Source organism: Arachis hypogaea, chromosome 19 (assembly GCF_003086295.3).
Source record: "Arachis hypogaea cultivar Tifrunner chromosome 19, arahy.Tifrunner.gnm2.J5K5, whole genome shotgun sequence".
Taxonomy (NCBI): Eukaryota; Viridiplantae; Streptophyta; class Magnoliopsida; order Fabales; family Fabaceae; genus Arachis; species Arachis hypogaea.
Window position 1 is genome coordinate 17,228,377 of NC_092054.1, and position 22,894 is coordinate 17,251,270.

At 33.7% G+C, this 22,894-nt stretch overlaps 2 protein-coding genes across 2 annotated transcripts; both read left to right on the plus strand.

Moving 5' to 3' along the window:
• Positions 1–617: 617 nt before the first annotated feature.
• On the plus strand, positions 618–1,986 carry LOC112778019 (uncharacterized). Its single transcript, XM_025822389.1, has 6 exons — positions 618–807; positions 906–919; positions 1,107–1,232; positions 1,619–1,677; positions 1,786–1,880; positions 1,982–1,986. Exons 1-6 carry the CDS (start codon positions 618–620, stop codon positions 1,984–1,986), a joined length of 489 nt encoding a protein of 162 aa, XP_025678174.1.
• Positions 1,987–10,872: 8,886 nt separating this feature from the next.
• LOC112778021 (protein FAR1-RELATED SEQUENCE 5-like) lies at positions 10,873–12,617 on the plus strand. The gene is made up of 5 exons (XM_025822391.1): positions 10,873–11,252; positions 11,357–11,419; positions 11,780–11,817; positions 11,872–12,271; positions 12,374–12,617. The coding sequence occupies exons 1-5, from the start codon at positions 10,873–10,875 to the stop codon at positions 12,615–12,617; spliced, it is 1,125 nt and encodes a 374-aa protein (XP_025678176.1).
• Positions 12,618–22,894: the final 10,277 nt, after the last annotated feature.

Here is a 22,894-nt window from a genome sequence, read left to right on the forward strand (position 1 = left end):
ATAGGATTACGAGAAGAAGTTCCAGCAATTTTGAGCGGGGATCTTTAAAAAATTTTCAAATTTTAATTCTTTTGGTAAGATTGGATAATAAGGTGTAAATAATGATTTCCTTTTGGCATGCATGCATGGTTTTCAAAATGAGCTCAAGGTTATAAATGGAGCATGTCGTTTATGCAATGACCTCACCATTTCAAAATAGTCTGTATCTTCTACTCACATAAGCGGTTTAGAATGAAACAGAGGCTTCTAGGTTTTTAAATCCCAAATGTCATTAAGGCAACCAAGGAGTATCTTGAATCAAATTGTTGATCGTGTTGCAAGTATCAATCCAACAAAGTTAGCTTGGAATTTAGTGTTGGTGTTGTTCATTTATACGAGTTATGCAGCCAATCCAATCCTGCCGATGTTTATAGCTTAGAGATGGTGCTGCAAGATGAATAGGTATTTTATTTCTGTGCTGATTGTAATTTCTTGGCGTTGTGGTTATAAAGTTGGTTAGAATTTGTTGTCTTATTAGTAATTTTCCCTATTTTTAGGGTGACTAGATACATTGTTCAATCCCAAAAGCAAATATTGCGGTATTCAAGACCTTGATACGTGAGAATGGAATATACTCGATGAAAAATTTCATTGTTCAAGGAAATAACAAACTGGTGAAGACAACAGGGCACAAATATAAACTGAGTTTTGACATGAAGACATGTGTTTCACGTCTTCCCAGTGATACATTTATTTTAAATCCTTTTAGTTTCGTTCCATTCCCTGAAATTGAGGCAATGGTTGGAATGAATCGCAATCACCTGTTAGGTAATTTTATATCATTTGTTGTGTTCGGTCCATTTGTTTCTGTTGGTTTCATAATTTGGTTTTAATTGTGGTTTCCTTTTTTTTTGGTCATTTTACAGACTTCATCGGTCAGGTGTGGTGGGTAAGGAAGATGCTCAAGCTATGGTTACGAAATTTGGCTAGCAGAGTAAATGCATTGCACTTTACCTAGAGGATTAGAGTTAGTTTCTTTATGTTATTAATGGGTTTGTTTATATATAATGTCCTTAACCAAAATTCCTTTATCATTGTGAATAATCCTCATGTCATTGTTTATGCAGAATAGGATGAAGTGCACCCTCTTTGGTGAATCTATTGATAAAGTTATTAGTTTCATGGGTAAACCTGAAAATGAGCCAGTCATCTTGGTGGCACAGTTGTTTAAGCCACATTTCTACTTGAAGAAAGTCAGTGTTCAAAACAGTCTTTATGCTTCTCGAGTTTTTTCAATCCGGATATTGCTAATGTTGTATCATTTAAGAATAGGTAACTATAGAATGTATTAGAACTGTTATTTATTGTTGTGAAGATTTATAATTAAAGGATATGCATGCTGATGTATTATTCGGTTTAGCTTAATGAAACAGTGTGAGAGAGCGTCATAGCCTATTAGTCACATTGATATGCAACCTCAATACTTTGTTAGTCATGAGCTTTCAGCCGGGGCATTTCTGGTAAAGACAATTGAGGATATTCTTAACATGATAACTGTGTGATTTTTTATTCCTGTCAGTCTATATTAGTAAAATGATTTATATCATTTTCTTTACATATTTTTATTTACATGTTGTAGGAAACATTGTGTTGGGTTGTTGGAACAATTGTCTCCATTGAGGTTGGTGCTACAGATTGGTTTTATGCTTCGTGTAAGACTTGCCCAAGAAAAGTTAAGGAGAACAAAGATCGATATTTTGCGAGTACTGTGGAATTGATTTATAGGTTGACATTATTGCTTTGTAGGTATTGGCTTAATGTTGTCATCACTGATAGAACTGGATGTGTTAATCTTATAATATGGAATCAGGAAGCCAAATTAATTATGGGAAAGCCTGCAGGTGACATGAGAGACCTGAGTATAAGACAACATTTTTCATTCTTTTCTTTCATATAAGATTATGCTATGCAGTTTATAAGTATTTTGTGTCTTACATATTAGCTTGATTCCTTGAATTAGCAGAAATCTGAAAGCACTAATTCCTACCCAAAAGCTTTTGACTCACTGCTTGAGAGGAAGTACCTTTTTAAAACATCCATTGGAAAGAAAAATATTAGTACTCTTGACCAGGTATATAATGTAATTAAGATAAGTGATGATGACTCACTTATTGGAATGTATAGCTCCGAAGCTTCCTCTGCAGAAATTGAGGTCTGTTTTCGAACATTGTAAAAAATTTAGGTTCTTATAGATAAGTTTGTTCATTTTTCATTTGTTTCGTATGTTGTGGCTTAGGGTGCGGATCCAAATGTTTCAAATTTGTTGGCTATAAGTGGACAAACTGATAATGACTCGGACGGAATTGGTGTAGCAGTTATTTCTTTATCAAAGGTCAGTAATAAATTCTTATAATTTTCTTATACAAAAACTTAGTTAACAATCCATTAAAAATCTTGAATTTGAGAAATTCGTTTAATTGTGTAGGACTCTGTAATGGAAAGCAATTTTGATATAGGGTTGGAAACTCCTGCCAAGCCTACGGATGTTGAATTTGTTTCACATTCAGCAATAATGGTCGGGATGGATAGTCCAGATGTGCAAGGTTCCAGCAACAAGACCACAAGATGCGGAGCTGGGAAAAGAAAGATTGAGTGAAGATTTATTATAGTTATTGTTATTTTTAGTTTTAGATGTAGTTGGTCGTATGCTGAAGTCCAGAGAAATATGTCTTTTGCTAATGTTTCAAATTTATATGTCTTAGTGCTGTTTATTTAGGTATGAAGTAATGCGGTTGACCATCTATGCTTCGGTACCAATTGGTATTCTTAAGTGTAACCCTTTATGGTTAAACTCTATGTGTGGAATATATTGCTTTTACTTTATTTTAGTTAAATTAGTAATAGTATTAAGTTATAGACAAATTAACCCAATGCCAAACAAATATAGTGAATTATCTACAGATTAAGTCAAAATATAGTGACTAATAGAGCAATTATTCTCTTGATTCAAAGTACTATTCGCTCTAATTTCATAGAGATTTAGTCAATTATCTATAAATATTTGATAATTTCTTCGTTCCTGCCATTATAAATTAGAAAAATTTTCAAGTGTACCGGTGTTTTAGTTATTTTTAACTGTTGATCTTAATTATAAAAAATATATATAATATATATAATTAAGATCAACGGTTAAAAATCACTGATACACCGGTATGACGGTACACTTGAAAATCTTCCTATAAATTATGGCACCAACAATTACAAGATTTAAGCTAATTTTACAAAAAGGATGTAACAGACAAAATACACTTATCAAGAAATATATATACAAACAAAATGTAAGTAAGTATTAAATTTATTTTATAACTATTTTATTATGGAATAAGAATTCTTTATTATACGTGTATAAATTATATTTTAAAAGGAGATGGTTTCTGAAATTAGTGACCATTTATAGTTGATAATGTAGTCGGTAATCTTAATTATATTATTATTATATATGTCTGTGAGATCAAATTATTTTCTTGCATTTAAAAATTAAATTTCAGTCGTATGGAACAACATTTAATGAAGGAGTTTGTAAATGAAATTATATTCAGAAATGATTGATTCTTGACAGTCTTAAATATTAAATGATATAAGCTTCGAGAGAAAACTCATTATCAGTATATTGGTAAACAAAATTGTCCTTTCTATTTGTTTGTTTTCCACTAAATTTTAAATTCAGGTTTGTTACAATGAACACCAATAAATTAAGCCTACTCATCAAAAGAAGTGCATCAACTTTTAGAGATACATTATTTCACAAGAAGTTAAGTGATTGAATTTTCAATCAGAAGACATTTATTTAGGGAACCAACCATGCTGCTTTTTAGTCAATTATGTCTAATCACGTTTACGCATAACTTGAGTTAATTGCTTTGTTGATAAAAGTGACATGAGCCTTTTTAAGAGCGTTAAAAACTCTTTTTATTTAATTCTGTCAAATCACGTTAGGGGAAAGAAGCAATGCATAATAGTTTAACCATTCCATAATACTACGTTCATATATCTGCTGGGTTATGTTAATATACAATTTTGTCAACAATATCAATTTTGTCCATATGTAGTGTGTAACCATGGAGAACCAGTTTAGTGTTTAAGGCAAACAAATAAATTGCCTTTTTCAGACTAAATAAAGTTAAATACTCTTTTTTTACCGGATCCCAACTGAGGAAAAATATATTATTTAATCCAGTGTTTGTCGTTTAGGATATGGAGCACTTTTAGCCCATTAAACTTTCACTTTAAAGAACTTATTGTAATTTCTGCACTATCCAAACCACAATTTACCATTCAAATGTCTAACTCACCGGCCAGGAGTTGCTACCCCTTATACTAGATGAGATCATTTATGAAATCTTTAGTAGAACCAATAGTAAAACAGTCGGTCGATGCAGAACAACATCTACGTATTGGAGGAGAGCTTTGTCGACATGAGAATTCATCTTAAAGCACTCAAACCATTCGAATAAAAAAGGTGGTTCCATCTTGGCACACCTAACTGTGAAGGGTTTTAGGTCAAGTGTTAGCTGGGTTATTCAATTTGATGCAGAAACTGGCAAAGGAGAAGCTATTAGAATTCCATTTTGGCAAGCAAATAGAGGTCAGTTTCATGTCATTGGATGCCAAAATGGTAATATAGCAATCAGGTACTCATGCAAAGGTAAGCCAACTAATATAATTGTGCTAAATCCACAGATGGGAACCTTTTGTCGGATCCTTGATCCTATGAAACATCATTGTAGTATCTGTGGAGTTTCTTATGCATTCACTTATCTTCCAAACTCTTTCGATTATGTTTTGGTTAGTATATTTAAGCAAAAAATTTTGGATACAAACTCTTGGTTTAGTTTATATTTATCAGTCACTCGTCGGGGGGATAGACATTGTATATGCCTACCATACGTCCGAGGTCTTGATCTAAGGTATGTTGTGTCAAACGGCATCATTTGTTGGTTGAACTGGAATAATTATGGAGTTACTAAGAACCAATGTATCATACATTATTCTGTGCTAAATCATGAGTTTGGATACATACTCATTCCTTTAGAAGCAAGGTGTAGGTTTCAAAGGTTGTTGGTTGGTAATGGTTCCATGCATTATGTTGCCAACTACAATCAAACACATGGATATAAGTGGCTCATGTGGAATATTGTAGAGAATGCAGCAAGCTACTCATGGCATTATTGTATTGAAGGCCAATCAGTTGGATTTTTAGAAACTCCTCAACTGTTTAATGGTAATGAGTTAATTTTGCTGAAAGAGATTAATACAACATTGAAGAATCCAAATGATGGTAGGCGTTCAAAGATGACATTTACTGCTGTTGGTCAAGGAAGTTCATTTAGGAGGCATGTTTACACCATGGAGCACCCGTCGTCCATCTTTGTCAAATCTCTAAATTTTAATTATGATATGCTTTTTCCAGTTTAGCAAATTTAGATGTGCAATTTTATATGTATCTTATTTGGTTATCATGTGTTGCATGTAATGGTTTGAGTGTTTTTGACTATGATTATTTAGACGAATGGTTGTTTTAAAGTCATCCTAAAATTTAACCTGTCTTTATTTTTGCAAAGTTTGGAATAGGTATAAAGTTACTTTTAAGGAATCCAAATAACTCCCTTTTTAGTTAAATGCTTAAAATAGTATACCCAATATTCCTTAATAATGTACTAAATCATGATTCGCGTGGGAATTAACATCAAGATATCAAAAGAAGTTTAAGTAGAGTTTATTTTAGCCAATATAAATGACTAGAAAATAAGAAACAAGCTTCATGATTATAAAATTATCATATTTTAATAATATCAATAAATTTCATTAATTTTAATTTGTATCTTTAGGGTGAATAAAAAAAACAAAAAACTTTCCGACTGAAATTTCTTCTTAAAACTACAAGTTGTAAGTTTTTTATATATTTCATAAAAAAGTTCGAAAAATATCTATTTGAGTGTCAACATCATATATACTACTTGATTGACGTTACTACTATAACTAAAAAGATTTAAGCAAAAATATTTTTAAGTAATAATTTACAATAAAAACGAATTTACAAGAAATGTATGTTTAAGTAATAAATTAGCATTAAAGTAATGCTAATTTTTGTTTCTTGGATAAACGGTTAATACATTTATATTCAAAAATTATAGCAAATGACTCATACTATTCGGTACAATTATTAATAATATATTTATTACAAAAAAAAAAGTAGCTTTAGACATGTATGTTTAAGTTGATTACAACTTGCGAGATATAAAATAATAATCTTATAAGACTAATAATTTTTATGGATATTTATTAGGATAAGAAATTTTGTAATATGTATTAAGTGGGTTAAAGTCAACCCAAATCAGAATACAAAACTTAATATTACTCTTTTTCTGGAGCTCCTTTTTCTTTTTAATGAATTTTATGTTTATTTTTATGTTTTGTTTTAATTTCAATTTGGTTTAATTTTAATTCTTAACTTTTAGCATGAATGAAAAAAAGTAACTTTTTATGTAATAGATAATTTAAAAATTACTTATTAAAGAGAGAATAATATCATTTAACATTTTACGTAATAGATAATTTAAATTTGAATTAAATCATATTTTACAAGTTGTAACCTTTTTTTAACAAGTAAAAAAAATTAGAAAACGTATATGAGACCTTCTTATGCGTTAGATAATTTTAAAACATAATTATATAGAAGGTTAAAAACATTAAGTTACAAAAAAATTAACGAATAATTAAATTGACTTTGTTTAGCATCAGATAGAGAGACAAAATGAAAGAGATTAATATTAAGTAAGAATTAATAAGCAACCCAGATTGATAAAGTCAAAAGTTTTCTTTCTTTCATTAGGTAGTGTTTTATTTCAAAGGTCTATTTTTTATGAAGAGTATTCAAATGACAAATAAAATAAAAAGAACATTTTTATTAGATTGTGAAAATTAATGTCATTCTTATCGTATATTCACATTATTTCACAGCATGCAAAATGAATATAATAGACTATAATTTAATTAATGTGCAAAATAAAACAAACTTAAAACTTTTATAGTAGCAATCAAGCGTTGAAAGAGAACCTTCTGTCCTAAGTTACCATATTAAACTGCATCTTAAATTTATAAGGTTAAAGTTTATTTGTTGTCCTTAAAATTTTGTTTAAAGTTTTAAAAATACCATTAAGTTTTATATTGTTCTAATTTTTTCCCAAAAATTTTCTACTTGCATCAAATATATCTTGAGCGGCTATTTATGAAAGCAAATCAGAGAGATATTCCATGCAAGAACAATAATCAACTCAAGCAAATCAGACATAATTGTCATATATTATGAAAGCATTGATCTTAAACTATCTGAAATTTATACATGCAAATCGTAAACTTTAACGATAAAATCAAAACAAAATAAAACTTATGGGTATTTTGTTAATGGGTAAAGTATACTTTTTGTCCCTGAAATTTGACAAAAGTTTTAAAAATATCCCTAAGTTTTATTTTGTTTCAATTTTGTCCCAAAATTTTTCGATTTGCATCAAATATATCCCTGACGGCTAATTTTTCAAAAAATTAAGACAAATTCAACAATAATTTCATAAGAACAACGATCAACACAAGCAAATCAAGTATACTTTTTATGCATTATTATTAGATTGGCCTTAATTTTTTTAAAAATTTAACCGTCGAGGGTGTATTTGATGCTAATAAAAAATTTTTGGGACAAAATTGAAACAAACTAAAACTTAGGGGTATTTTTAAAACTTTTGCCAAACCTCAGAGACAAAAAAATATACTTTACCCTTTGTTAATTTTTTATCAATTTTCGAAAAGATATTTATGGAAATTATATTAAGCGGTTTACTAAAATTGATGTTGGGCATAACTGCATGGTCAATAACTAAGATAATATTTTATAGTTTATTGTCTTATAAGCTGAACATATTAATGTATTTATACTCTAATTCGAGTTTGTGCCTTCATATTATTTTGCACATCAGCTTTCTTTCTATTTTTATTTGAACTGCATAAATATAACCATATTTATACAAAACAAGGGCCTGTCAACATTGATAAATATATTTTGTTAGTTGCATTTGGTTTCCATTAGCTATTAAAATCTTATATAAATAGTTCTGGAATAAAAACATCCCACGTTCAGAATTCCATACGAGGTTAATTGGAAAATATTTTACGAGGTAGTATGAAATTATTAGCTAATAGTAAAAATAGCCGTATAAACAGTTACTTTGTTTAGATTCAACAATAAGATATGACATGTAATCAATTAAGGTTAACCAAATTTATTTTGTGTAAATTTTTTGAGATATAGAAAGTATAACATCAAAAACCACATCTATAATAAAATTTATGTACTCTCTTCACTAATTAATAAGGGTTCTTATCATTAGATCAGACTGTATGTTATCTCCAACTCTAAATGATTATTTTAACTCATATGTAATAGACAATACATGAATGTAGGAATATGTATGTTTTTAAATGGGAAGATGAAAAATCTGTGTGCTTCCTGACATAAGGAATAACTTTATTTTTAAGGGAAGGATGGTAGAAACAAAAACAAAAAATGATAGATAAAATAAACGGTCTATGTCAACATTAATGGAAAGGAAAAAGTTTGGTAACCAAAATTTTTCAGCCATAATTAGCTAAATCTTTCCATAATTTACTTCATTTATATCTCTTAATAACAGTTTTATTTTTAATTCCATTCTCTTATCATTCTACTTATCACCGTTCTTATCAAATCTGTTTATTAATGATATTAATTATAAAATTATATCCCTTTTTATTAGGCACTATTGAAATTAATACTTAATATTCTTTTTTATAATGATTTTTATATATAAAAATACAATAAAGATTAATAATGATTATATTTAAAAACGGTAATTATAATATCAATTACATTAAATAATTGCAATTGATTCTTTGTCCGTTATGGTATTTATCATCAATTATTGGAGATATGAAACATGAAACCTATCCTAATATATACTTTATGTTAATTCAATCATAGTCATTCAAAAATTACAAGAATAACACCATTGCAAGCACAATAGTGTATAAGTCAAGAAATTTTACAAAAAATTGTTTTTATCATTGTAATTTGTATGGCAATTGATTTCGACCTTAATACAGTACCTATGGCAGAAGGTGCTGAAGAATTTGAACAACAGACGGACTCACCTAATGAAATTGTTGCCAGTCAATCAAGTTCTGAAAATATGGAAAACTACACTAGCTCTGATGAGGTATGATAATAACTCGGATTATTTTTTTGTGTATTTTTTAACATTTTAGTTATATACGTAACATTCTTGATCATGATTTATTTGCTACTTATGTAAAAGAAAAAATAAATTTGGCACCGACAAATGATACATGATCACTCATGTTATATATATATCCCCCTTCACTTTAGCATCATCACAAACAAAAATAAATCGTTATAAATAAACTGAATTTTTTACTTTTTAAATAGAACCGTGCAAGTTTGTACTTTATATATAAACTGGACAGATGGGTTCTATTGGTTATACCAAAACTTCATATACCTACTCAAATTTCTTTCCATTAGCCCACTCTTAATAACTAATCTATAATAAGTATTTCATTAAATCGGTCTTCTTTCATTTTTTCAATTATTTTTTTATATTTAAATTTATGCAGATAAAATATTATTAATGTAAAAAAATATTTGACGTGATGACAATGTATAGTACATACCATTATTAATAATTTTCTCTTTTAGCATCATCACAAACAATATAACCAAGACTATCATATATCATCACGTTTTTCGTACACATAGCATTCATTGATATTCTAATTAATTTAAATTTTATTCGATTCTCAAATTTTAAATTTTAGATTTAATTTTGCTAAAGAATTATAACATAATTTTTTAAATCAAAATTCAAGTTAAAAAAAATATTGATAAACAACTTTGGACTTATTCTATAATCTAACTGTTTAAAATAAAATGCCTTTCAGAGAAAATTTATTTGAAAGATTTTAAAACAAAATCTAGAGAAATAGGAGCTATGGTGCCTACTATATGCCTTTGATTATTATTATTATTATTATTGGAACATATAAGCAACCATTGCGCCTGTTCTGGAAAAGAAACGTTAGGACATGGGTGTTTTCATCCTCTTGTCTGTGTTTTAAGTTAAATGAGAGATAAATCATAGAAATAAGTATTTTGATGACCAATAATTTTTTTATAATATTTAATTCTAAATTACTTAAAATACAATAGAGATTGTAAATAAAAAAATAAAATATATATGTAAATAAAAAAATAATTACATGAAGTTAACATCCACGTTAACATACATAATAAAACGAAATTAGCACCTAAAATTATAGTATTGTGTTTTATTTGTTATACTGGATAGTGAAATTAGCCACTTTTGTATAGTTAACTATTGGGTAGAGTTTCATTTGTTTTTTTTCTTTCTTTGTTTTTTTCCAGGTCATAAACCAAGCCATTGGTGAGGAGGAGCTAGATCCCGAGGAAGGAATGTGCTTCGGCACATTAGAAGATGCGCGTGCATATTATTACCGATATGCAGCTAGGACTGGATTTGTCTTCAAAATAAGAACCACCGGCTGGGAGACTAGAAATGATCAGAGGGTGGTTGTTAATCAGGCTTTGCATTGTAACAGAGATGGATACCGCACTTTCCGTGTAAAGGCACCCAAGAGAAGGAAAATGGTGGCCTCAACAAACTGCAAAGCCCGTTGCTATTTGGCATTAGATAAAATGACAGGGCAGTGGAGAATTTCTTGAGTAGAGTATCCCATTCACACCCGCTTAATCCGAAGCTATCTGGAATGTTCTCAGCAAACCGTCAGCTAAGGATGCATGTGAAGGACCTGATACAACAAAATGACCAAGCTGGCATTAGACCGAGTAAGACATACCAGGCACTAGCCAATGCCGTCGGTGGCCCTGCCAATCTCACCTTTACAGAGAAGGATGTTAGAAATTACATTAGTCGTCACTTACGCATTTCCGGGGATGAGACAGATCCAAAAGAGTTACTTAAGCACTTCTCACGGATGAAGGAGCTCAATCCGAACTTTTTCTTTGAAATAGATATGGACGAAAACCATAGCATTAGAAATGTATTTTGGGCCGATGCTTGGTGTAGAGCTGCATGGGAATATTTTGGTGATGTTGTGACGGTTGACACTACTTACAAGACTAATAGGTACGAAATTATTATTTTTCTGTTGGACTTAATTAGACTTTTTTCCATGAAAGGCATTTGTAGTTTCCACCTACATTACATGTTTTTATATTTCCATTGTTTAGGTATGACATGCCATTTGGGTCTTTCGTAGGTGTCGACCACCATGGGATGTTTACGCTTCTTGGGTGCGTATTCGAATGGCTTTTTCGTACTTAGTTGAAGTGCATGGGTAAGGCCCCCATATGTGTTATAATAGATCAGTCGCTGCAGATGCGTTCTGCATTAGAGACCACATTACCACACACACGCCATAGATGGTGTATATGGCATATCCTAAACAAGATACCAAACAAGCTGGTAGGTTACTGTCGTTTCGATCAGCTTATCACATGCATGAAGAGGATTGTGTTTGAATCCAAATCTAAGGACTCATTTGAGAGAGATTGGCATGATTTCATTGAAGAGTATGACCTCCATAATTCTAGGTGGCTAAATGGTAGTATAATCTTCCGATTCTTTGCTGCCTATGTGTGGCTTTTTTATAGATGTTATTTTATAGTCAATATGGATATTGCACTTATGGGTTAACTTATGCTATTTGTTTTTTTTTTGTATTTTATTTCCTATTCATTTGCAGATATGTTTGCTGACCGACACATGTGGGTGCCAGTATTTTTCAAGGACGAATTCTGGGCTGGCATGAGGAGCACACAGCATAGTGAGAGCATACATTCAGTTTTCGATAAGTACTTAAACAGTAAGAGCTCTTTGTTGCAATTTGTTCGCCAATACCAAAACTGTGTTATAGACAAGGAGCAAAAGGAGCTTGAGTGTGACGCTGCTGATTTAAGGGGTATTATCCCTTGTGTTTCTAGCTCACCAATAGAGAAGCGATTCCAGAGAGAATATACAAACTCCATGTTTCGAGACGTTCAGGATCAATTTATCAAAAAGGCCGATTGTGACATCTCCTCAGTCAACCATCATGGCACAAGTAAAGTTTGTGAAGTTGACCAACAAAAGATGGTGTTTGACATGTCAGTGTATAGCAGATACCAAGTCGTGTATTGCTTGCAGTCATCAGACGTTCAATGTGATTGCTTTATGTTCCAATCGAATGGTATTCTATGATGCCACAGTCTTGTTGTTCTCCTACATTTTCGTGTGATAGCAGTGTCCTCACAATACATTCTATCCCGATGGAGTAAGAATGTTAGTCGGAGACACACATACATCATGAGTAGCATTGACATGGACCGTTCTGATGAAAGCATGACCATTTTTAGGGAATTGTGTTCTGATTTTTACAACGTTGCTCAGGATTTCGTGGCTACTCCGGAGGTTGCTGCTATATTGCGTGATGCCATGGACAGTGCTCGATAGAAGCTCAAAGAACACAAGGAATCCGAGCATCAAGCTGCACATGTACCAAGTGCGGTTTACTCACATACGCGTGATGAGTGTCCCGTTAGTATGGATGAGCTACATGGCCCACGTCGTGTTCCTACGCGAGGTCGTCCAACGTCCACCAGACTTGGGGCAGATCTAGAAAAATCTATTAAAAAGAGGACACGCAAACACAAGAACACTCGCAATCACAACAAGGTAAAAATGAGATCTACCCCATTTTTCACGTCATTTGTTTATTTTAAGTGGGTTGAATGGATGATAAGTGATGATGTTATTTTTCAATATGATTTGTGTGTTAAAGGACCTAATGGTAATGCACAACCATCTCCTACCAATGTGGCATCTTCTTACAAAGATACGCAATGGGCTTGTTCAGAAATGACAGAGAATTTGGCTACGCATTCTGGCTCCTTCATATCACTATTGAATTCATTCCATAACGCTGAACAATTGTGTATGTGTACCTAGTGTATTTTTCGTAGCATTCATGTCATATCCATTTACTTATTGTTTCCTCTTTTGTTTTGTTTTTAAATTTTTTTTCCACAGGAAGCATTTTTGAAGGATTCGAAGTTTAACAACACTACAAATCATAAGCATTAGAGTTTAGCAACTACTTTGTACTTTGCCCATGCTTCAATGTTATTTTACATTATCATGATTTTGGTGGTTTATTGGGTTTATTTTATGTATTTTAATATACTCAACTTTTATTTTACCTTGCTACAGCTTCATCTACCATTATTAAACAAAATACAATAACAGACTTGGGCAATTAAATTACAACTTTTTTATTCTTTTACTCTTTCTTACCGTTATTATTTGTTACTAATATTTTATCTTAATAAATGTTTAGTTGATAATTTGATCATTATGATAATGTGGTGTAATACATGAATTTTAAAATTGAATATCAAAAGTATCCGTACACAATAAGGTCTTTTTTTCATTATTTAAAAAATTAGACATCAAAAAGGCATATCCAGACATGTATTTTATTTACCTCCAATAACATCCGTTAATTTATTAGAATAACAACCATGATCGAGCATTTATTGCTTGGGCATACATATTATTAGCTGGCTGTTAAGCATGGATAATTGTAAAGTCCATAAATTTTTAGCAGATATTCGAAAGAAAGTTCAAACTTCAATCAACGTGATCTCGATTTGAGCAAAAAAAAGCCAAACACGTATAAAAAAATAATCTAACAATTTCAAAATAATTTTTTTATTACATAATTATTAACTGGGATATTGAATCCTCTTTTTTTTTTGTTCAGTCCAAATCCAAATCCATTCGCAAATATTTCATGATAAAAATCACATAAATCCTGCAACCATATCAACCGTAAATACACACAGCAACTCTAGTCCTAATTAATTGTTTGTGTATATATTTACCCTGCTGTCCAATATAGGTAATCCTTTAATAAAGATGCACCCGGTTTTAGTTTATATCCGATAACATCCATCTGTATTCAATGATAACATCCATTAAATTTTGAAAACAAATTAACAAAAACCACACACCGACCAACTCCAATCTCAATTTATGGCTTATAGTTCTGTTTAGCTTTCTTGGCCCGTTCTGCCCTTCGAACCAGTGATCTTGTCCGTGGGTTCATCCAAGGATCTTCAAGATTTTTCTTCTTTTCCCTATCTTCCACATGACGACATGGTACATTGAGTACACCATCTATCTCACTCCTAGAGATGTTGTCTTTGCAAATTAGAATGTCAATTACAATTTCTTTCCGAATTTGTTGCAGCTAGGCCTGTGGTCACAAACAGATGTATTTGTGTTTGGTATAGAACACTCTAAAGACGCAACTATAAATCCAGCCAACATAAGTAGAATTCATCCAAGAAGAGTTATTTATCAATTATTAAATACGCAAATAAGCATCAGTATATATTTTGGACTTCACTAACCGTATTCCAAATAGGCATGTTCAATTCATCCTCTGCCAAGCTCTTTGGATCCCACATTTCCATCCATTTAATGACATATATGCCACAGTCCCACCTATGCAACACAAATGACAAAAAGTTGTGCCAACCTATTAAAATTTGTGTGGGTTGATTTTTTAAACCTTTCTTCATTTTCATCTCGAGACTTACCCATTTGGCTGTTTTTGGAGCCTTGTTTCATAGCAACACTCATAGCCCTCGGCTGTGAATACTATAATCGGGTCTACAGTTGCTGCCAACTCTTGGAGAAGAAAGCCCTTCGACAAGCCAGACAGAAAAAATTAGGGAGGAAAATATAAAAAAGAAAAAAAAAACAATGAAGGCCACACCTAACACCCGAAAAAATATGCATCATCAAATCTATTCTCACTTACAAAATATTTATCTATTTTCTCTCGGTGCTCCGAGTGTGGGCCACTGTGCATGGAGTCTAACACCCATAGGTTATCAGTCTTCCGGTGGAGTACATATAGCCACCAGTGATCATCTCGACACACTGGAACAAACCACTTCATCGTTGAATAAAGCATGTTAGCATATAGTTATTTTTTTTCATATTGTAATAAAAAAATAGATTTTGTGTGTGGATAAGTAAGTACGTAAATTACTAACATAATCAACTTTTTCGCCTTCCCTACATCGAACCAGTGCTGCCCGCGGCCCATGAAGCTGCTAAGAATAGGGACAAAATCAGTGTTCGTCCCGGCACATCGTTCAATGTTATCATCAGTCAATATTATGGCCTGTAAACCCATTTTGCATTAGTTATACACCTAACGTAATAATTTAGAGTACCCTTCACTGAGGCAATTATGGTATTAATTAATATTAAGTGGGTAAGGACAGATTGCACTAACCATTAGTCTCGGTGGAATACAGTAAAAATTCGTGCAAAACCTTGCGTTGCTCGAAGCATTGAACATGGCACAACAGTAATCAACCACCTGGATAGAGTAAACGTATTACATTTCATGACACTTTAATGCAGAACACATACACAGCAATTGATTATAGTTTTTTTTGTTTGCTCTTATCGTATCGCTTACTCTTCTACGCCATCCCAATGATTGAAGGTCCGCTCGCTGCAGCTGAACATCATCACTCCCATTGCGAATCCACGCGAGCGTGAGATTCTTTGCACCCCTCCGATCTGTCACCCACTTGTATATCTTGTACATGTCATCACCCGTAGGCCTTGCAGCACCCCCAGATGGCATTAGTGTGTCCACCACAGCTTTTGTTTTTCTTATGTTTTCTGGTGCTTCAGGTTCCGGAGTCGCGTTTCGATCATTTGTTATCGGAGATCCGGGCGGTGAGTCCGGTATGTGCAACTGAGTGATGCCAAGCGAGAATGACGGGATTGGAAAGTCAACTTGAGGTGGGTCCTCTGGTGCAACATACTACCATTGCAAGTTCTCCGGGTTCCCTGCACAGTCATTAACAATTAAGTGCTCTTAACCGAGTGCCCTTAACAATTAAGTGCTCTTTTTTGAGCCAAAACTAAAATAAAGAAAGTTGTGTAACCAGTATAAGATTATATGGATAACATCTATTATTGATTAAACATTCCACCTTATAAGAAGGAAAGAGTCAGAGGTAAAAGATTCATGCACCTAATATAATTTTCAATAATTTGTATTATTGTTAAATTCATCTAACTTGCCTTTGCTTTGCAGGTCCTTCATCGACATTATCATCTGTTCCGTTTCCAACAGGTGTGTCAGGCATTGTCTCATCCTCTTTGGGCATTTCAGCACATGTCTTCCTCATACTCACAGTATTCCCCCTAATGGACCTGTTTTTGGACTCTTAAATAAATTAGAAGTTGAGCACCTATAAATGATAATAACAAAAGACACATGATACAAATCTGATGTAATCAAGTCAATCTAGTATGCTTAAATGCATAAATGATGTTAATTCTAAAGTTTACCCAAAGCTTATTCGTGCATAATAAAGTAAAGAATGAATAGTAACATCCACAATGCCAACAAGTTAGCAGCCATAATGACAGACAGATAACATCTGGTATGAGGCATGCATAACATCCGAAATGAAATGATAAAATATTAGCTATTCAAACTCCTATTCAAGATAAATATACCAGTTACAGCCCCTACTGTTGCCATCCTTCTCAAATAAGCACAATATTATACGTAGGTAAAATATATTAAAATTACTTTAGAGATGGTAAAATTTTATATGCAAACAAATGTAATGATAAATTATGTCAACGCAGTTTCCCAAAATTAGAAAAAAAATTATACTAGTATACTATTATAATGAGGTAGGTTAAAGCATTAAAACTCCATGCGATAACTGAAAATTCAGTAACTTGCCTTTCCTTTGAAGGCTCGTCCTTAACATTATCATCTGTTGCAATTACCATAGGCATGTCGGCCACTGTCTCCTCCCCTGTAGGCGTTTCCATACATGTCTTGTTCATACACACTTTATCCCCTCCAATGCTTCCGTGTTGTGAACCTTGGCTACATTTTCTGTTTACATAAATTGGAAGATGAACAACTATAAGTGATAATTAAAAAGGTCACTTAACATAAATATAATACGACCAAGTAAATCTAGTACACCCAAGTATAGTATAGAATGGACAATAACATCCGTTAACATCCGTAAGGCCACATGGATAACATCAGGTGTCAAATATACATAACACCCAAACTAATAAGGCAAGAATTAGCTCTTCAAAATACTATTTAAAGTAACTAGTATTGGCATTACTTAACGGGAGAGGACACAAAGTCATCAAATTTATTATATTATGGAATGAATGCTAAAACACAAGAAGATGTATTTACATGTGTAAGGTCTATTGCCATGCTCAAAATAAGTATCTTCAACAGTTTTTAAAAGATAGATTTACTAGCTACAGCATCAACATCACACTTCTAAAATTAGATAAATAATTAATTACTCTATACATGGTAAAAGATTTTTATACTATAATAATATTAAAAAAACGCAGGTTAGAGCAATAAAAGTTTATAACAAAACTAAAAAATCATGGAATTGCCTTTTTTTGGAAGGTTGTTGATCAAATTCAACAGATGATGCATGACCAGCCCGTATGTTGGTCTCGTTTTCATCTACCGTGGTAGCTTCTTTACGAGTCTTTCTATTAGACTTTCTTTTTTTCCTAATGCTTCCTCTCTTTGATACATGGTTGGGCTTGTTCGGTAACCCGGACATCTTCCCAATTAAATTTAGAAGCCCCTATAGTGGACAACATATAAGTTTTATTTAAGTAAGAGATTAAAAGCAGTGATCCGATTAACATATCTTTCACACTTATCACTATTAAAAGATTATATATATATATATTATGCCTCACTGAGTGAGATGTGCTTTCCTCTTCATCCTTCTTCTTCAGATCAACAAGCGACCAGTCTCTGATCCACAGTTCTCTCCCATTATATCTTCCTAAATCTCCATGCTTGTTAGCATGGAGATATATAATCTGAAAGTTATAGTAATTGCTATAAACAAGGTATACTATAAAATAACAAACAACAAATTAAAGGTTAGGGATATACGGCTCACCAGTAATGCGAACATACATCCATCCACTGTCTTCTTCCCTACATCCTGAAACCTCAGAACTCCCTCAATTAAAAAATCATAAATGTACCTCGCCCAATACATTTTCCTTGGGTTCGATACATCAATGGCAGCCCGTATATGTATGTCTGAAACAGTAGCCTTTGGCGAGGGAAAGAAGAAACACTTCGCTATCAACATGATGAACTGTCTCCGGAAGTTCATTCTATCGACATCGGACTGCATCGAGTATGTGATAACATCCCTTTTCAAATCTACTTGTGTCTTTCCTATGAAGTTGTTAACAAGTCGGTGCTCTACTGCTATTTCTGGACTTTTGAAACTATTCCCTGCCAAGCACAAAATTGAGTCGATGCAATCCAAATCTTTAATGGCTAATTTAACCAAAAACATATACTCAACGAAAGTACTGTGGATTTTTTTTCTTTTCTCCCTATTTTATTTGACGATTGCTTACCATGATTTGGTAGTCCAAAACACCGCGCAATTGATTCAACCGATATGGAAATTTTTCTTGTTCCGACGACCAAAGACTTCTCATCCCAACTATATGATGATGCTAATGCAACCATCATATCTTGGTTGACAGCCCATTCAGGCACATATTGCAGCCAGCCAAGTCCCATGTTTTGCACCTCCATTATTTTCTCTCTGCTCACGTCTGAGTCTAATTGCTTCATAACTGAAGCCACGCAACATGGCGAGCACCTAGATACCAGTGTTTTCTACACAAACATACATAATTAGCACAAAGTGACAACGAAGGAGAATGTCGGCTTTAACATTTACTATCAGAAAATAATATCCCAAGTTTACAGTTAATTCACTGCTAATCATTCAAGGTACCTTTTTTGGTCCACCAGTTTTTTTCCGCAATCCTCTTTCGGGATTGTTATTCTTATGTGTCTCTTTTTTGTTCCTAGTACGAGTCATACCTACTTCTTGTTTTTTGAACACCTGTTCACAAACAACTGCTATATATACTCAAATAACTCACTTAAATTAATCATTAACATACCAACTGTAACAGCCCAGACCACCCGCTAGCACGATATTGTCCGCTTTGGCACACAAGGCCTCACGGTTTTGCCTTTGACGATAGGGATGCTAGCCGAAGCCCCCCACACTCACTCGTCAAAACGCGTCATGCTAGGGAGAGGTATCCACACCCTTATAAGGCATGCTTCGTTCCCCTCCCCAACCGATGTGGGCCTTACAATCCACCCCCCTAAGGGAGTCCAGCGCCCTCGCTGGCACATCGATCCGGGTTCTGGCTCTGATACCATCTGTAACAGCCCAGACCACCCGCTAGCACGATATTGTCCGCTTTGGCACACAAGGCCTCACGGTTTTGCCTTTGACGATAGGGATGCTAGCCGAAGCCCCCCACACTCACTCGTCAAAACGCGTCATGCTAGGGAGAGGTATCCACACCCTTATAAGGCATGCTTCGTTCCCCTCCCCAACCGATGTGGGACCTTACAATTCTGTAACAGCCCAGACCACCCGCTAGCACGATATTATCTGCTTTGGCACACAAGGCCTCACGGTTTTGCCTTTGACGATAGGTATGCTAGCCGAAGCCCCCCACACTCACTCGTCAAAACGCGTCATGCTAGGGAGAGGTATCCACACCCTTATAAGGCATGCTTCGTTCCCCTCTCCAACCGATGTGGGCCTTACAATCCACCCCCCTAAGGGAGTCCAGCGCCCTCGCTGGCATATCGATCCGGGTTCTGGCTCTGATACCATCTGTAACAGCCCAGACCACCCGCTAGCACGATATTGTCCGCTTTGGCACACAAGGCCTCACGGTTTTGCCTTTGACGATAGGGATGCTAGCCGAAGCCCCCCACACTCACTCGTCAAAACGCGTCATGCTAGGGAGAGGTATCCACACCCTTATAAGGCATGCTTCGTTCCCCTCCCCAACCGATGTGGGACCTTACAATTCTGTAACAGCCCAGACCACCCGCTAGCACGATATTATCCGCTTTGGCACACAAGGCCTCACGGTTTTGCCTTTGACGATAGGGATGCTAGCCGAAGCCCCCTACACTCACTCGTCAAAACGCGTCATGCTAGGGAGAGGTATCCACACCCTTATAAGGCATGCTTCATTCCCCTCCCCAACCGATGTGGGCCTTACAATCCACCCCCTAAGGGAGTCCAGCGCCCTCGCTGGCACATCGATCCGGGTTCTGGCTCTGATACCATCTGTAACAGCCCAGACCACCCGCTAGCACGATATTGTCCGCTTTGGCACACAAGGCCTCACGGTTTTGCCTTTGACGATAGGGATGCTAGCCGAAGCCCCCCACACTCACTCGTCAAAACGCGTCATGCTAGGGAGAGGTATCCACACCCTTATAAGGCATGCTTCGTTCTCCTCCCCAACCGATGTGGGCCTTACACCAACATGTTTATCAATAGCATAGATATGCTAATATACCAAGTACGAAAATTCCATAGACAATGCTATTATTCATTTATGATTTCTTTTATTTACATGGGTGAAAAAAACGCCACGAGTGGTTGCATTGAATTGAGTGTTTTCAAATCTCAGAGACTCTGCATTGGGTCACTCTTGTACGTAGTAACTAGCACATGCAACAACCATGTTCATGTCCATGAATTGTTGTTATTATCAAAATAAAAATTATACATTGAAAAATTAAAATAAAGTGTGGAATTGTGACAATTATTCATGTTATGTGTTGAAGAGGAAACAAATATATTAAAATTGCCACTCATTAACAAATATATATATATATATATATATATATATATATATATATATATATATATATATATATAATAGTAATAAGAAGAGGAAACAATAATGCAATCATTTTCATACCAAAAAAAAAGATAAAGCATATATCTCTCTCAAAGGTAACTGAATGGAACTTTACAAGGAATTTAGTGAAGTCTATTTTATTTATTTTTAATTTTTGATTTATATGTATGAAATATTTGCTATGGAAAGCCAAGTTGGTTTTACGAAAGCGCTATATGAATGAAACTAATTAAATGAAACTAATTAACATACCAACATGTTTATCAATAGCATAGATACGCTAATAACTTTGCTTAGTTCAATATAAAAGTCATGATTACTTACTATGTGTCCATAATTGTCATTATCACTTCACTAAAGTAACTATTCAAAATTCAGTGAATTAATTTGTTTAACTACATACCATTAATTAAATAGTCATATATGTATGTATGTTCAGTATTTAACATACACTAATAAAGATAAAGCACTTCACACTAAAAAATTTCATGCAAAATTCCAACTCAACCTTTTATAAAATTAAAGCAATTCACACTAAAAAAATCAAAGCATAATATCTCAATTGCACCATATCTAGAAGGATTTTTTTCTTCACATGAAGTAAAAAAAAATTATTTGCCAATAACTTTAAGTACTCCTAACGTACTCCCACTCCAGCCCAAAATGGCATCTTTGCAAGTTTTTCCCTTTTCCCAAACCCAGCAAAGTGAGATAAAGAACAAAATTTCATCATTAACAACGAGTCCAACCACAAGCAACAACTGATAATGGAGCCCCAATATGCCAATTATTCGAAACACAATTAATAGAGAGATAAAACTATATAACATACCTATAGGACTCGGAGACAACGGTATGTGATGCTCGGCTTTTCAAGTGGAGACTTTCGAAATATGGAGGCAAATTGAACGAAATGGCTGTTTCATATTTGTCACATTATTAATTACTTGAAATAAAGCACAACACCAAGTATGAAAAATAGCAACTCAAACCACATAACATATACTAAACCAATCAGGGAGCCATAACACATCAGAAAATTAATGTATACTTATCACAGTTTGACTTAGCCTGGTCTTATTGGCTGATTTTGATGCTTACTCACAACGCACCCAAACAAGTTCATAGCATTTTTTTCAGTTGTTTAAGAAAAAATATTCATAGAAAATGGGGAATTGAAATACTGATAGAAAGACTTTTAATAAATAGATTGTCATATTGGATAACATCCATGAAGAACACACCAAATTCCATTGAAGAGTTACGACAGAAAGTTTATATGGTGTCTTGCCATATCCATAATGAATTAAGAGGAAATACTTTCTCCCAAAATAAAAACCAAAAAATACAAAACTCAACTTAACACACAGTATCAAGATTCAAGAGTAATATATACTGTAACATATAATCAGAACATATCACTCGCATTGCAAAACGAGTATATCATTGCATAATTACAGAGTGACTCCACAATCCCAATTAACAAAGATTCCAGATAGGGAAATAAGAATGATTATCATATAAAAGTATTAATAATGCTATAAGAGAGAAGTCACATTACGACAAACACAACGAAGATAGTTTTCAAAAGCATTATCATGTAACATTTCTAACGGCCGGAATAGTTCGAACAAAAAAGATTCAGTGAGTTGCAATAGACAGGAAAAGCATTCAAATAATCAAAGTCCAATGCCTATAAAGAGAAAATGAGCGAGCAAGCGAGAAAAGGGTTTTACTTACCGTGGAAAACGTGAGTGAATGCGAATATGGTGAAGCTGAGAGTGTGAAAGTGAGAACTGGGAATTGCGTTGAAGCCGTTGGGTGCCAGAATCGTGCGGAAGAAATAGGGATTAGAGGAAAACGCGTATCTGCGTGTTATTGAAGAAGAGAAGCGCCGG